The sequence below is a fragment of the Saimiri boliviensis genome, chromosome 19, assembly GCF_048565385.1.
Source record: "Saimiri boliviensis isolate mSaiBol1 chromosome 19, mSaiBol1.pri, whole genome shotgun sequence".
NCBI lineage: Eukaryota > Metazoa > Chordata > Mammalia > Primates > Cebidae > Saimiri > Saimiri boliviensis.
Genome location: NC_133467.1, coordinates 14,067,735 through 14,085,594, shown reverse-complemented (window position 1 = coordinate 14,085,594; position 17,860 = coordinate 14,067,735). Strand labels below are relative to the sequence as shown.

Sequence of the window (17,860 nt, the reverse complement as noted above, 5' to 3'; positions counted from 1 at the left end):
GTTCCAGATCGCAGCAGATGACCCCTTCCTCCTCTCCCCTCTCCCATCATGCATCCACCTCATCTAAGAAAGTTTAAATGTTTAGCCAATCAAGTCTAGTTTAAATTGTGCAGTCCAAACCTAGCCAATAAAGACAAGACACAAAGGCAGGAGTCGCATTAGGAATAAAAACTCTCCTTTATTCAAAATGCTCTCGTAACAGCCAGCCATACAGGAGGCATCCTTCTTCACAAAAGTAAATTTGCTTTGCTAAGAAGTCCTTTGTCCAAGTGCTCAATTTTCCTTACAACTCCAAGCCTTATTTCTAAGAGACATACAAAAAAGGACATAGAAGCCATCTTGAAAAAGTTCCAAGTAGCCAAATAAATACTTCTAATGAATTATATCCCACTGAATAAAATAGAAATCCATGAGTTTATACCAATACAAATACAGGAGCCATCTTGAAGGGACTCCCAGTAGCCAAAAAAATAATGATTTTTAATGGATTATACCCCACTGAATAAAATTAAAATCCATGAATCTAAACTGATAATAAATACATGAATGTTGAGAGAGGCAATCTACCATAAGCCCTGAGTGTCCCTACACATTCTTGTTCAATAGACCAGGCCCTGACCATTCTTTACCTGGGCCATTTCTCAGGATTGTGTGTGCAGGAAGCCATCTACAAGGATAAGGTAACATCTCTCCATCCCCTGACAACAATCAAGCTGCTTCCACCTGCTAAAAAAGTGATCAATCCCCATAGCTCAGTGTTCCTTCCCTATAGCACAATCCAACATATGTAAGAATCCAGCTAGGACCACCTGCGTCATCCCTGTGGGACTTGAGGGACACAAAAAAATCAATGCAAACCAAATGAAGCTCAAACAGTTTGCCATGCCATGAATAATAAAGTCCTTTGGCTCTGACCCAAGGGTCTTGTGCATTCTGCCAGCATCTAAGAAACAGTAACAGCCTAACTTACCAGCTTGCAGGTAGCGTAAAATCTCAGACCTTTCACAGTTCTTGACAATGAATAAATAAATAAATGGGAGGAAAGTTCTCAACAATAAATAAATTAAAAATGGGTGCAAAGGGAAAGTCCGTCCCTACAGAGGAATGCTAAATAATAAATGAGGACAAAATTATGGAGGTAAAAAATAATTCACAAATATTAAAACTAGTGGGTGAAATCTGACTAGGAAATGGATATTTACATAGTCTCAAACTGTCTCCCCACAAAGTATTAATTAATTAATTACAAAAGGAATCAACTTCCCATTAATTACAAAGGGAAAAACAGGAACTTCACAGCAGAGAAATCCGGCAGACACCGCTTTATCCCAGTGATCGAAGTTAACATCCCAATACTGGGACAAAGGTAACATGTACCTTCTGGTATGTGTTGAGAAGCACACAACTGTGTGGTATTCTTCCTAAACATGTATAATCTAAATCTAATTGTAAGGAAACATCAGGCAAACCCAAAATAAGGGACATTCTACAAAACTGGCCCATAATATTCAAAAGTATCATGGGCAAGAAAGGGAAAAAAAGGCTGAGAAACTGCTCCATTAAAGGAGACTAAAGAGACATGACAACTAAATATGATACAGGACACTGCATTAGAAGTTAAATCAGAATTTTAACAATAACCATGAAAGGCATTATTAAGGACATTATCATTATAATGATAAATGTGAATATGGACTATAGAGTTGACAATACTAAATCAGTGTTAAAATTCCTGATTTTGATCATTAGAGTATACTTTTAACAGTAGCCCCCCTTTATCCACAGTTGCAATTTTCCATGGTTTCAGTTACCCACTACCAACCCAAAATATTAAATGGAGAATTCCAGAAATAAACCATTCCCAAGTTTTATACTGTGCACCATTCTGGGCAGTGTGATTAAATTTCACACCATCTCATGCCCTCCACCCCAAGCCACTCCATCCTGCCTAGGACAGAAATCATCCCTTTGTTTAGCCAGTGTAGTCACACTGTCTACGCTACCCGTCCATTAGTCACTTAGTTCCCTTCAAGGTTATCAGATTGACTGGCCGCCGTCAGAGTATCAAGTTTGTGTTCAAGTAACCATGATTTTACTTAATAATGGCCCCAAAGTACAAGAGTAGTGATACTGGCAATTCAGTGTGCCAGAGAGAAGCCCTAACTTGCTTCTTTTAGGTGAAATGTGGAAAGTTCTCAAGAAAAAAATAGTATGCTGAGGTTGCTAAGATCTATAGCAAGAACAAATCTCCTATCCATGAAATTGTGAAGGAAAGAAAGCTGTGCTAGTTTTCCTGTCATACCTGCAACTATAAAAAGTTACAGCCATAATGCAACATAACTACTTAGGAAGAAAAAAACATTTGCTTTGGGGACTGAAGACATGAACAGAAATGTTTTCCAACTGACAGCAGTCAGGTTAGTACCAGCCAGTTTCAGGTACTCACTGGGCTAGAGTACAGTGGCACAGTCTCGGCTCTCTGCAACCTCCGCCTCCTGGCTTCAAGCAATTCTCCTGCCTCAGCCTCCTCGGTAGCTGGGACTAGAGACAAGTGCGACCATGCCCAGCTAATTTTTTTATTTTAGTGGAGATGGGGTTTCACTATGTTGGCCAGGATGGTCTTGATCTCCTGACTTCGTGATCCACCCACCTCGGCCTCCCAAAGAGCTGGGATTACAGGTGTGAGCCACCACGCCTGGTCTTTTTTTTTTTTTTTTTTTTTGAGATGGGGTCTCGCTCAGGTCTCCCTCTGTCACCCAGGCTGGAGTGCAGTGGTGCAATCACAGCTGACTGCAACCTTGAACTCCTGGGCTCAATGGATCCTCCCATCTCAGCCTCCCAGGTAGCTGCAATTACAGGTGCACAACACTGTGTCTGGCTAATTTATTTTGTTTTAAACAGAGATAGGGTCTTGCTTTCTTGCCCAAGGGGCTCTCAAACTCCTGGCCTCAAGTCATTCTCCTGCCTCAGCCTCCCAAAGTGCTGGAATTACAGGAGTGAGTCACCACTCACCTTCACTGGCTAATTTCAGGCAAGTTACTAAATCTCTCTGAGCCTGAATTTCCTCGTTTAAAAAAAACACATATCATTATAGTTTCTAACTGTGAAGACTTTTTGTGAAGATATCAAAGAACAATACATGAAAAGAACTCAGCACATTCAGGCTAGGTCTGGTGGCTCATGCCTGTAATCCCAGCTGCTCAGGAAGCTGAGGCTGGAGAAATGCTTGAATCTGGGAGGTGGAGGTTGCAGTGAGCCAAGACTGTGCCACTGTACTTCAGCCTGGGTGACAGAGAGAGACTCCATCTCAAAAACAAACAAAAAAAACTCAGCACATTCAGAATGAGTGTTGTTCTTATTTTTTTCAGAGTATCAAAAGTATTATTTAACCTAAAAGATAATGAACTAAATGCCGAATCTCTTCTGATATGGAGGCTATGATCTGCCTCTTTCTAAAAGTAAAGACAAAAAAAAGCTGAGTCAAAGGGGACCAGCTCAGTGTTTAAAAGTTAAAATGTAAATAAAACGTAAAATTGCCCCTTCAACTAGATTCCAATGTTAAAATACTTTTACAATAGTATGTTACGTATTCTTTTAATGTTAATGTATTAATTTTTTAAAGTTTATTAATGTATTAAATAATTCATTAAAGAATACGTACCTTTGGTTCTGCTTGGTTTACTCAAGTATATTATGTTCAATAGGTGAGATTTAGACATTTTTAAAAAACATCCTTAACACCTGTCTGGATTTCAGTAAAGAAGAACTACTTAACTGCATGGAATCTGCAAGCACTTTTTTTTTTTTTTTTTTTTTTTTTTTGAGACTAAGTCTTGCTCTATCGTCCAGGCTGGAGTGCAATGGTGTGACCTCAGTTCACTGCAACCTGCGCCAACTGCAACCTCCGCCTCCTGGGTTCAAGCGATTCTCCTGCCTCAGCCTCCCAAGTAGCTGGGACTACAGGCACCTGCCACCATGCCCAGCTAATTTTTGCATTTTTTAGTAGAGATGAGATTTCACCATGTTGGGTAGGCTGACTCAAACTCCTGACCTCAGGTGATCCACCCACCTAGGCCTCCCAAAGTGCCGGGATTACAGGCATGAGCCACCATGCCCAGCCTGCAAACATTTTTAAGAGTAATAGCAAAATTTTATTAAAGTACTTAAGGTAAGAAATCATAAATTCTGTCATGTATCAGAATTTATAAACTCAAATGCCTTCACAGGCCAAGTATCAGCAATAGGGTAGGGAAGAATGAGACCACAATGAGTGGACCTGAAAATTACTCTGCCTAAAGGCATTCACATTCGAGTTTTGTTTCGTTTTTAAACATTGTGCCACAAATGTTCAGGCTGAGTTCAGCTCAGGGGGCACCTGTTTTGACCACTAATTTTCAGATTTTAAGCCCTCAGAACCTTGAGATATATATTTCTATGTATATTTGGCGTCTTATAAAATAGAAAATTTCTGAAAATGAACACTCATGCATATCAAACACATAGGGAAATTTCTCACACCTGTAATCCCAGCACTTTGGGAGGTTGAGGCAGGTGGATCAGGTGAGGTCAGGCGTTCAAGACCAGCCTCGCCAACACAGCAAAACCCTCTCTCTACTAAAAAAAAATATATATTTATATATTTGTGTGCATACACACATACACACACACAAATTAGCCATTTTGGTATTTTTGTATATATATAGTTTGTGTATACACACACACACACACACACACACACACACACACACAAAATACAAAAATTAGCCAGGTATAGTGGTGCACACCTGTAGTCCCAAAGGTTAAAGTGGGAGAATCACTTGAACCTGGGAGGTAGAGGATACAGTGAGCAAAGATCCCGCCACTGTGCTCCAATCTGGGTGACAGAGTAGTAAGACCCTGTCACCAAAAAAAGGGAAATTTTTCAATGACTTTTAAAAGGCAGTCATATCATTAAAGATATCCAAAGTTGGTTATCTCTCCCACTTTGTGCTCTTAAGATACATTTTTAACATGTAATAATGTATAATCTTTTAAAGTTCCTAACAAGTCTGAGATTTTTAAGATTCCAGGATTAATGGAATAATTCCTTCATACCGGTAACAACTATGCACTCATGCAATCATGTAATTATTACAAAAACATTAAAACTTGTTAAATTCATTAACTGCAAACTGTTTGGCCTACATTCTTTTGGGGGGGAAAGAGTCTCGCTCTGTTGCCCAGGATGGAGCGCTATGGTGTGATCTCAGCTCACTGCAATCTCCGCCTCCTGGGTTCAAGTGATTCTCCTGCCTCAGCCTCCTGAGTAGCTGGGACTAGAGGCGTGCACCACCACACCCAGCTAATTTTTGTATTTTAGGAGAGACAGGGTTTCACCATGTTGGCCAGGATGGTCTCGTGATCCACCCATCTCGGCCTCCCAGAGTGCTGGGACTACAGGCATGAGCCACCACCCCGACCTGGCCTAACTATTTTTACTGAAAAAATTCAATTTGGCCGGGCGTGGTGGCTCACGCCTGTAATCCCAGCACTTTGGGAGGCTGAAAAAAAAAAAGAAAAAATTCAATTTGTATTTTTTACATGGTATAATGCAGCCTCTATCTCACTGAAATACCTGTTGATCATATAACAATATTCTTAAATAGTAACCCCTCCTTTATTAAATTCTTTCTAGATGTTCTCCAATAAGTGTATCAGAAAAACAGGGTACATTTAAGTAAACAACATCCAATGCTTCCAAAGTCCAAAGCAATCTCTTCTCCTGCTGGATTCCCTAGCATTTACATGATTATTGTTTTATAGTATTAAAGATATATTTTTGATATGTTTTATCTTCTCTATACTTTAAACTACATAATGGTGGAAATCATGTCTTATTCATCTTTTATCCCTAATAAGAAGCATTTTGTCCTTACATAGAAGGTGATCATAAAAAAGAAATCCAAGAGTAACTTTTTTCCAGCATAATGATCATCTCAAGTTACATTTTTTCCAATTCTTACATAATTTCCAGCATAATGATAATCTCAAGTTAAACTTTTTCTAATTCTTACATAATTCACATTTTTCTGCTTTCAAAAACTCTGCAACTCAGAAAAGTTCTCAGCATTAGTAGCTGGTTATGTTACTATTTAAATAATTATTATTAATGTTTTTAATTTTTCTGAGATGGAGTCTCACACTGTTGTCCAGGCTGGACTGCAGTAGTCAGATCTTGGCTCACTGCAGCCTCAGCCTCCCAGGTTTAAGAGAGTCTCTTGCCTCAGCTTCACGAGTAGCTGGGATGACAGGTGTATACCATCACATCCGGCTGATGTTTGTATTTTTAATAGAGACAAGGTTTTGCCATGTTGGCCTGGCTGGTCTTGAACTCTTACCTCAGGTGATCCACCCGGCTTGGCCTTCCAAAGTGCTGAACCCCCACACCCAGCCAGCGAACCACCACACCCAGCCAGCAATTATTTTATTAGATAAATATTATAATAACCTTATATTCTTTCAAGAAAGTAAAACTTAAAGCATGTTACTTAAAACGAAGCTTAGGTTTAAACATTTATTTCAGAGAAAGATCCTAAGTTTTTGGAAAGTATTATTTACAATCATTAAGTCTTACCTGAGGATTCCAACCTGGATCTAGTTTTCTAACTACTGCGATATATTCCTGCATTGCTTGGCTGGGGCTTGAATCACCAAGTGCTTTCCATGCTTCCCTACAATATGGAATATCCAAAATGGCCTGTCATTAACTATGCAAATAACACAAACAGCATTTTTCTTATTATTAAAAAAATTGTATGCACATTTCAAGGGACTTGGGATACAGAGATAATAAGCTATTGGATAGAGTTCTGTCTTTCTGCATGTACATTGGTCTAGAGCTATACAGATTTTATTGCCCTACCTAAGAAGTCTTTTCAAACTTTTTTCCCTAATCACCCTCCCCTATTAAATTTTAACAACACAGATACACTGCCTATCTATTAAATTTTGAAAGACTACAAACCACTGTCATCTAAGATTTTGTCACTCCCTCAAACCAATTTTCACACCTATTGAGAATGATGGTCTATAGGCTAATAGAGATTGTTCTCATCTTATAAATTAACTGTGCTTATGGCATTTGGTCGTATAGAAACTAAATATCACATAAAAAACATATTCCTGAGGAAAATGGATCAAACTTCTTACTTAAGATACAAGAAATCTACCTTCCCTTTCTGCTGTTGTCTCATCTATAAGCTACAATCAACTGATCCTGAGGACTTAGTTTGGGACTTCGAAAGTAAGGAATGACTCACACCTGTAATACCAGCACTTTGGAAGGCTGAGGTCGGTGGATCACCTGAAATCAGGAGTTCGAGACCAGCCTGGTCAACATGGTGAAACCCCATCTCTACTAAAAATACAGAAATTAGCTGGGCATGGTGGTGCACACCTGTAGTCCAGCTACTCGGGAGGCCGAGGCAGGAGAATTGCTTGAACCTGGGAGGTGGAGGGTGCAGTATGCCGGGATGGCACCACTGTACTCCAGCTTGGGCAACAGAGCAAGACTCTGTCTCAAAACAACAACAACAACAACAACAACAAAAGAATACTAATTAACAAGTTAGGGACTTCCTACAGTATAAATGTTAAAAGCGACATTTTAGTCGTGAGCTCCCTTTTGGGTCACTCTTTTTTTCTTTTTTTTTCCTGCAGGCTGCTAGGACAGGCCTCCTTCTTGGTTTTTGCCTGCCAATTATTTCTAATTCCACCAGGGTTTCTCTATTTCCTTGATTCACCGTCAAACAGAACTCAGTCCCACTTTTTCATTACCTTCCTCCTTCTATAATGAATACATTTTTCTAAGGTCTTCTGAATTTTACTAAATTCCTTGCAAGTTACTTATATGCATCATAACACTTCATCCCTAAAGAGATCAGCTTACACAAACTCAAAAAATTTCCCATCAATACTATTATAGAGGCTAAGACATTCAGACTTTCCTGATTGTCCCAATAATGTCCTTTACGGCTTTCTTCTCCCACACCAGGAACCAATCAAGATCCACACACAGCACTGACTTTCATGTATCTTTAGCTTTTTTGTCTTCCATATTGTTGGTATTAAGAGTCCAACTGTTTTATAAAATATCCCTCAATTTGAATTTTCTAATTGTTTCCCCATCTACACAGTGTTCTTGCCAAAAATGATTAATCATAATTAGAACCAGGTTAATTATTTCAGCAGAGCCATATATAGGTGACAAGCCCTTTATGATGCACCTCACTGGTCTGATGCACTGTAATCTGATGCATTGGTCAGTCTGTCCCATCATCAATAAGATTCATGGCTTGGTAAAGGCAGTATGTGTCAGGTTTCTCCCTCATAATTAAAAAGTAAACTGTGGGTCAGCCTGTAACCTACAGTTTTGCTCCCCAGTAGTTTTTCACCTGGGATTTTAACAACAGATTTCCTCAATAGTTTTTCCCCAATATTTTCCCCCAGTATTTTGCCATCTACCGTTTTAGTATTTGTTGATGTTCTTGCCTAAACTATTATTATGATGGCTATAAAATCTAATGTTCTTCATTGCTAAAAACAATGGAGAAACAGGTAAAGTATAGGAAAAAAATGAAGCCATAAAATTTCATAAATTATAACAAAATTCACAGTAAAAGTTAACATCAGGTATTTAGAATAGTAATAAAATGCCAGAGAACTGCTGGTTATCATCAATCAAAAAACTTTGCAAGAATATAATCAATGCACTGCTTCCTGCACTGAGACAGTCCTATACAAAAATACATCAGCTGAATTTAACAGTATGGTTAGTGACATAACTGATTTATATATGGGTTCAAGCCCTGTATCTCCTTACATTTGGGTAACAAACTGTTGGTAGGCAGGAAATGTATCAAGGGGACCAGATTTTGTGTGGGACTGTTCTAGAATGTAAGGTCAGAACCCGTATTTTAGCACTTCCTCTCTCCAAAACCATATTTTATCTTTTTACTTTTTTAACTCTACCTTCTAACCTTCTTTTAATTCCAGGGCTGATGCTCCAAAGCCTTCCCTTCTATAACTAAGATTCCCAGTTCTATGCAATTTCTCTTTTTTCACTTAGACAAGGTAAGAGAAGATAAGGTCTCATAAATGACAGGAGGAAATTTCTGAATTGTAAGTTTTAAAAGTTTGCAGAAGATTAATCTTTTTTTAAATGTTTTCAAAGAAAAAGCAAAGTTAGTATCTAGTTTTGGTTTCTCACTGTATTTTTCCCCCTTCTTCCCAAGAGTACTATGTGCACTTATTTACCGTGGCATGGGTCAGGCAAGGAACAGAAGAGTAGCAAGGGACAAGGAGATAAAATTGAGACAGGGGAGAAGGGTAAAAAATGGGGATTTATCCTGCTCTCCTGCCCTTCCTATCGTTCTGGCCTTCTTCCAAAGATCCCTCCAGGGGGCAGAAGTGGTGATCCATTAGCGGCTCAATGATAGCAAAGGAAAATCTCAAGCAAGAGCTCTCACAGTTACTCTCTCATGTATTAAAATGTAAGGCATGTCTGTAGGTCTGCTGTGAACCACTTATATTCCAACATGTGAGCATAAGAATCCTTCAGGAGACTTAGCTAAAAGTAGATTTCTTTAATCTCTCTCGCAATTACCTGTCACTAGTACAGTCTACGGCAGAAAGAGATTAATATAAAAATAATTCTTTAATCAGCTCACTGCTTTCTAATTCCTCAACACCTAAACCATTTCCAACAACCTCATTAAAAATTCCAAGAATTTCTTACCATTTTTGCTTTCCTTCAAAATCAAAGAAGCTTGGTTTAGGAGTATTGCAATTTCCAACTTTGACCTAAATGAGGGAGGGAAAATCAAGAACTTATTTTTCAAAGAACTGTCTGGGAAACTTTTCCTTTTCAAATGTATTATGTATATTTAGTAACTATAGGTTGGAAAATATTTGCATCTATATGAACAGTAAAATTTAACATTCTTTGCAAAAGTAAACAACAACAACCAAAAAACCAACCAGAATCAAACTTTACATACAGGCTACTTTGGTATACTGCATAAAAGAACTATTATCTAATACTGTAATAGAGAAAAACTGGGATAAATGATTACATTTCCTAGCCTAATTATATGTAAGATAAGTTATCAATATAGATTATATACTCTTTATCATTTATAAAAGAATGTTGTAACAATAAGCTTCAGAGGTGTTTATCAGAATTCATAATATAATTTTTTCATGCTGATTCTTATAACTCTATTAGCATTTCCTCTCTCCAAAATTCCAGGAAATAAGTGTAATACTTTGAAAGTGCCCTATTATGAAAACTCATCAATATAAATTTGGATGCCAAAAGACATGCAAAAAAATTTCAGGGGTTTTCAACAATAAAATTCCATTTTTCTACAATAGTCTTATCTTGTTTGTGGTCAATACTTAATTTTCATTAATTTTAATCCTCACATGACATTTGTAGTTAAACTGTATAGTTAGTATTTTCATTGAGAATAAGCATAAGTGAAATTCAAACAAGTGCAGAATTCACTATACAGCCCCCAATTCCCACTGACAGAAGTAATCTTCCTTCCTCATGAACTCTTATAGCATTTACTCTATATATCTTTTATGGTACTTTTCACTTTTTGTACCATGTGTTAGAAAGTTTTCTGTAAAGTCTCATCTTTCTATTAGAACAGAGCCAGTAACTGTTCTTAACTTATCCACAGCACCTATCTACTTCTCAGCGATTTTCCCACTGTCACCCATTATTTTTACACACCTGATTTCTGCTACAATCTAACTGAGGACTTCATCTAACCAGAAGGATCTACTCACTCCCTTAGGGATTCCTAGTCAGGGTTTTGCTTGTTACTCCACTCACCTAAAATGGCTTTTCTTTATTCGTCAGCTTTTCTTCCCCTCCCCACCCCCCACCCAGAGGGAGTTTCACTCTTGATGCCCAGGCTAGAGTGCAACGGTGCGATCTCAGCTCACCGAAACCTCGCCTCCCAGGTTCAAGCAATTCTTCTGCCTCAGCTTCCCAAGTAGTTGGGATTACAGGCACACGCCACCACACTTGTCTAATTTTTTGTACTTTTTAGTAGAGATGGGGGTTTCTCCATATTGCTCAGGCTGGTCTCAAACTCATGACCTCTTACACTTGTCTAATTTTTTGTACTTTTTAGTAGAGATGGGGGTTTCTCCATATTGCTCAGGCTGGTCTCAAACTCATGACCTCAAGTGATCCACCTGCCTTGGTCTCCCAAAGTGCTGGGATTACAAGTGTGAGCCTCCTTGTAAAACAAGTAAATGTAATTAACATTTATAGAACTCTCCACTTTAAATACATAAAATATACACTCTTATCAGTACCACATCATATCAACTTAGAAGTTTAAACGAAATGTTGGTTGGCTCCTTGTTTGTTATTCTCTTCCCTCATTTTCTTTCATGTCTCCATGATTAAGGACAATTATAGGCATACCCATATTTAGACTGCATTCTAGCCTGGGCAATAAAGCAATACCGCCATTCTCTCTCCCTCTTCCTCTTTCTCTTTCTTCTTCTACTTTTCTTATTATTCTTTCTTTCTCAAAAAATAAAAAAAGAATAAAGTATAGGCTGGGCACAGTGGCTCACCCTGTAATCCCAGCACTTTGGGAGGCCAAGGCAGGTGAATTACCTGAGGTTAAAAAAAAAAAAAAAAAAAAAAATCCTAAATAGAGTCTGGGCTTCCATTCTGCACTGTCTAAAATCACATTAACTACCAGATTGTTAGCCTGTAATCCCAGCACTTTGGGAGACTGAGGTGGGTGAATCACCTGCGTTCGGGAGTTCCAGACCAGTCTGGCCAACATAGTGAAACCCCCTCTCTACTAAAAATACAAAAAAATTAGCTGGGCATGGTGGTGCGTGCCTGTAATCCCAGCTACTCGGGAGGCAGAGGCAGGAGAATCAATTGATCCTGGGAGGCAGAGGTTGCAGTGAGCCAAGATCATGCCATTGCACTCCAGCCTGGTGAGACTCCATCTTAAAAAAAATAAAAAATAAAAAATAAATATGAGATAATTATACAAACTTTAAGACATCATAAAAATAGCAGTTATAATTGTTTTTATTTTTTATCCAGACACCACCCAGTGGTACAAACAAATGCCAATAGTTCTTCTCCATTTCTCCTACGATAACAGAAGGCTGGACACAGGATCATCCAGCTCAACGTTACACACGGCCGTCCAACTTCTGCCTGGGTTCTGGGGACTGGATGTGTACAAGAGTGATAAAAATACCTTCCTTAAAAAGAAACGGAGCTTGTCTTCCTCTTTCCCTTTGTTCTGGATAGAATATACATGTGGTGAAGGTAAGCCATCTCTGACCATGAAAATGGAACTTAGGGAAGTAAGTTTTCAAATTTTTTAGTCTTGTAATCCCTTTATATCCTCAGAAATTAAGGATCCTAATGAGCCATCATTTACATGGGTCGTATCTATCAATACTTATCATATTAGAAATTAAAACTGAGACATTTAAAAAATGTGAATTAGTTCATTTAAAAATAATAAACCCATTAGATGTTAACATAAATAACATTTCATGCAAAATAACTATCTAGTCTAAAAACAATTAGTGAGAAAAGTAGCAACGTTTTACATTTTTTAATTTCCTCAATGTCTGGCTTAGTAGAAGCCAGTTGCATTTGCATATCTACTGCTGCATCCAATCTACTGCAATATGTTGTTTTGGTTGAAGAGTATGAAGAAAATTCGGCTTCACACAGATATGTTGTTAGAAAAGAGAAGTATTTTAGCAGTATTTTCAGATAATTGTAGATATTCTTCTTTGATACTATGCCAAAATCTAACAGATGGTTGTTTCTTTAAGGTCAGTTGCAATGAGAAATCTGAACTCAGATCAATGAATTTTTCATACTGTTAACACTGAAATCCATTGGTCTGACTTGCACTTTGAAAGGCATCTTTTACCAACACATAATTTGTAACATCAATCCATGAAATATTTAGAAAATATGGTTTACTGAGTTACACAGACTTTTCAAATGTTGACACATTTCATGATATAATAGCAAACGTTCACATTCATGACTGTCACCACTTATCTCATCAAAAAAAAGTTTTTAAGTACTGGGAAGCTTCAAGTTCATGGTGACAGATACAGATTTTCCAAATTTCTCATTTTCACTTTGAAGGCTCAAATGTTATTACTGGTAACAAATACTTTGAGTTGTTTTCCTTGAAATAACAGGCTTATTTCATTCATTTTCAAAAAACTACCTGCCAAATACCCAAATTTGAGTAGGTGTGATTATCTGTGAGTTGTTAAGTAAAAATGATTTCCATGGAAATACAGTTCATTTTGCAACTCAGAAATCACACAAGTGCTTTTCCTCAAAACAGTCAACATAATTCTGCATGCAGCAGAAGTACTGTGTACTTCCCATCTCATCACACAAAATTTAAGACCTGAAACAACAGTTAAAATTTAATAAAGTATTATTAACGTGTGGTGGCTCATGCCTGTAATCCCCAGCACTTTGGGAGGCCAACGTAGGCAGATCACCTGAGGTCGGGTTAAGTCCAGCCTGGTCAACTATGGCCAACATGGTGAAACCCCATCTCTACTAAAAATACCAAAATTAGTTGGGCGCAGTGGCAGATACCTGTAATCCCACCTACTCGGGAAGCTGAGGCAGGAGAATCGCTTGAACCTGGGAAGCAAAGGTTGCAGTGAGCCAAGATCACACCACTGCACTCCAGCCTGGGTGACAGAGCAAGACTCCATCTCAAAAAAAAAAAAAAAGTATTAAATAGTATCTCATGAAGTCAACAGGAATTCACAAATTTTCATCACTCTCCAGTTTTCACAGCTGTCAATTAGTTATCTTTAGGAGGCAGATCACCTGAGGTCAGGAGTTTGCGACCAGCCTCATCAACATGGCGAAACCCATCTCTACTAATACAAGAATTAGCCAGGTGTAGTGGCACGCGCCTGTAATTCCTGCTACTTAGGAGGCTGAAGCAGAAAAATCACTTGCATCTGGAAGGTGGAGATGGTAGTGAGCCAAGACGGAGCCACTGCACTCCAGCCTGGGCAATGGGCGAAACTGCGTCAAGAAAAAAAGTTAAGTGTCAGCCAGGTGCAGTGGCTCATGCGCGTAATCCCAGCTCTTCGGGCAGGTGGGTCACCTGAGCTTAGGAGTTCAAGACCAGCCTGGGCAACCCAGACTCTCTTCTTAAAAAAAAAAAAAAAAAAAAAAAAGTGTCATGTTTTTGCTTCTCTGCATTCTCTGTAGGCATTATAACCAAGTGTCTTGCACATAAAAGCTGCTGAACAAATATACGTTGATTATGATAAAGCAATTATTTTCCTTCTGGTACCTAGCCAATGTCACTCTGAATTATAAATTAAACATGTCTATACATCTCCCTATTTCCAGGTATAGTTCACAGCATTAGACTGAGTCAGGAGCTATAATCCAGTTCTGACTGATGAATCTGTATGACCCTGCGCAAGTTACTTACTCTCTATGACCTTCAGTTTCCTTTGCTGTAAAAGGAGGGGATTCTTTCATCTGGCGTGCATAGCTCTAAAATTTTCAGGATTGTATTAAACAGAAAGGAAGGCATATTCAACCAAAACATAAGTCAAAGATACTTAGGATTTTATAAAAATCACAATAAAAGTTGTAATACTGTATTTTGCATTGCATCACATTATTTGTTACCATCCTATTATCTTCTGGGATCTCAATTTATTTTTATTAACTTTACCATACTTACTTCCATGTGGCCCTTTGGAAAGAGTAAATGATAAATTTTATTTTATCATCCTCATTTTGTAAAGGTTCTGAGGCTGGTAAAGTGCAAGATCACTGAATAGGTCAAAGAAGAAACAGAAAAACTGTCATTCAGCGTCCAGCTAAATAAATATCACGCCTAGGAAAGCAAACACGTTTTTTCCATCATCAAGGATGATGCTCATCTCGAGGAGATGGTCCAAAAACGAAACAAACAAAACGCAGACACACAGGCTTCATGACATCTCGCTATGAACCACACGTTTGCTACCAGCTTTTGAGGAAGAAGGCCCCGCGTCTTTCTCCCCCATCCACCCTTTCCCTGCTACTTTACCTGTTTGTACCTGGCATACAGGTACAGGAGCTGCTCCCTGCTGGCCACCTGAATCAGGCCTTGCAGGTGCGCGGCAGCCTTCTCAAACAGCTCGGCCAGGCCACTGGACTCCTCGGTCTCAGGGCTATGGGGGAACTCCACCTCCCCGGAGTCGTCCCCTGAGCTCAGCTCTCCACCGCTGTCGCCGGTAGTGGCCCCCGCGGGCAGGAATGATGAAGCCATGTCTCCCTGCTCGCTCGCTCCCTCTGTGTCCGGTCTCTCCTCCTCGACTCGGGTGTAAGGCCGGCCCGGGGACCCGGCCCACCAGTCTGGGTCCCGACCCCCCGAGCGCCAGTCCGACCCAAGCTCAGTGGCGGCGCGCTCCCTCACGCAACCCTGCCCCCGTCCACTTCTACTCCTGGGCGTTGAGGGCAGTCTCCCCGACCCTCTGCCGCTCCGCCCCGCCGACCCGGTCTCCTCCGGCTTCCCTCCGGCCAACAGCGCTCTCTGGCTCGCCTCGGGCCCCGCCAACGGCACGGGGGTCGAGGGCGGGGGATGCGAGCGCGCGCAACGCGCGGGTGGCGACGGGCCGAGGGGGCGGGGCGGCGTGCGTGCCGGCGGCGCGCGCCTCGGTGGGGCCTGCTCTGCGCCGGCGGGCAAGCGTGGGTGACGGTACGCCGCACGCCCTTCCCTACCGGAGGAGAGGCGGTGCCGTCAGCCGCTGCGGCGTCTGTTAATCGTTTCGCTGAAATGAGCAGTCTCGAACTCCGGAGCCCGCCACGGGGATGGGTCCCGGGGGTGGGAGGAAGGAGGTCGTCCGTGGGGTGGTGTAGCGGTTAGAGCGGCGTCGCGGGAAACTCAGGGATGACGACTAAGGTTCCGCCTGCCCCACGTTAAGCGCGCAAACGCCCCCAGGCTTGCACACGCATCTGTTGCCAGCGCGTTGGCTTCTGTGTTGAATAATGAGAAACTGCGAGCGAGATGGGGCTGTCCCGCCCCACTGTGTCACTGGTGAGTGGAATCACTGCTTTACATATTTTGCTGTCCACACCTTCGGAGCCCGCACGTCTCCGGGCTCTCAGAGTAGGGTTTGGGGGGTGCGGGGCGCGCCTTTCTTAGCCCAGTTCTCATCCCGAGCTCTGCCTTTGCCACTGTGCTTTGTAGACACTATAAATATGTGAAACCAGACATACGTCACGGTTCTGCCCTAGAGGAACGTACGAAACTTTTTAAACTCCATTAAGAGGGGTTATGACCTAGATGTTAAACACAACAACACACTATATATTCATTTAGTACTCAAAACAATGTCATGAGCACCGTAAGAAGAGTGCAAAGAAAGTGTTGTAAAGAATGGTTATTGACCCGGGTTAGGCTTGCAAGAGGTGGACAGACGGCTTGACAGGATGAGGAAGTAAGGCGAGAACACAGGAAGGCGAGAAACCTTGGATCAGGATTCAACAAACATTCTTAAGTCTCCAGAAATTTCCACTGTTAGTCCCTGCTGTCAGGGTGCTCATAGTCAAAGGTATGTTTAATGACCAAATTCTGGACATTAAAAGGTGATTAACAATAGTGTATTGAGGACTTGATCTTTACTACATAGGGTAGGTAGTCTTATTTTACCCGTAGGAAATCAGCACAGAGTGGTGAAGTAACCTGTCAAAGGCTGCACAGCTAGTAAGTGGAGGAGCACGGAAAAAGAAGTTAGCCTGCGTGTGAGGTAATAATGGACGATGAACTCGAAAAGTAGACTGAAGGAGGGATGCATGGACTTTTATGTCTGCTTTCTAGAATTTTTATTAAAGTGAGAATTGATTATTGTCAGCTGCTTTTTTGGCAGCTTTGGAGATTATCTGCTTTTCTGTAGTCTTCGAAAGGAATTATATTAACAAGAGTTTCTATTTTTTTTTTTTTTTTTTTTTTTTGAGACGGAGTTTCGCTCTTGTTACCCAGGCTGGAGTGCAATGGCTCAGTCTCGGCTCACCGCAACCTCTGCCTCCTGGGTTCAGGCAATTCTCCTGCCTCAGTCTCCTGAGTAGCTGGGATTACAGGCACGCGCCACCATGCCCAGCTAATTTTCTGTATTTTTAGTAGAGACAGGGTTTCACCATGTTGACCAGGATGGTCTCGATCTCTTGACCTCGTGATCCACCCGCCTCGGCCTCCCAAAGTGCTGGGATTACAGGCTTGAGCCACCGTGCCCGGCCTAAGAGTTTCTATTTTAATGAACTATATTAACGAAAAATAAATTTGGGATTTAATGAATTATATAGTAACTAACATTGGTAAATTAATATGCATCAATTCAAAAATCCTCCTAGTTTTTGAGCATAACTTCTGTTACTGGGATAAACCCATTCTGGTCCTGGTTTGGTTTTTTTTTTTTTTTAATTATTTGTAGGTTCAGTTTGCTAATAGTTTAGTAACTTTACATCTCCATTTAAAGATGTCATTAACCTATATTTTTTATTTTGTTCTATACTTTCTCAATTCTGTATCAAGTAATAGAATCCTTGTAGAACGCATTTAGAAGTTTTCATCTTTTCCTGTATTCTGGAAGAGTTTACGTAACATGGTTTCCCATGTTCTCTTACACTGCTGGTGTAAGCATAAATTGGTACGACCACTGTGGAAAATGTTTAGCACTGTCTACTAAAGCTGAACATAAGTATACAGCAATTTGACTCCTCCCCAGTGGGAATATACACCTGGCATTCACCAAAACATGT

General features: G+C 40.3%; 1 protein-coding gene across 5 annotated transcripts in view; it reads right to left on the bottom strand.

Annotated features, from left to right (window-relative positions):
- ACBD6 (acyl-CoA binding domain containing 6) overlaps window positions 1-15,992 on the bottom strand; it is a 206,990-nt gene extending 190,998 nt beyond the window's left edge. For 3 of the 5 annotated variants that reach the window (XR_012514970.1, XR_012514971.1, XM_074389563.1), the window contains exons 1-3: window positions 15,150-15,992; window positions 9,776-9,840; window positions 6,614-6,710 (exon numbers count right to left, since the gene is read on the bottom strand). Coding sequence is in view for 2 of the 5 variants with exons in the window: in XM_074389563.1 (XP_074245664.1) it covers window positions 6,614-6,710; window positions 9,776-9,840; window positions 15,150-15,371 (384 nt within the window). In the remaining 3 variants the exon portion in view is untranslated. The remainder of the gene's footprint in view (window positions 1-6,613; window positions 6,711-9,775; window positions 9,841-15,149) is intronic. The other 2 variants (XR_012514972.1, XM_074389564.1) reach the window with 2 other exon arrangements.
- Window positions 15,993-17,860: the final 1,868 nt, after the last annotated feature.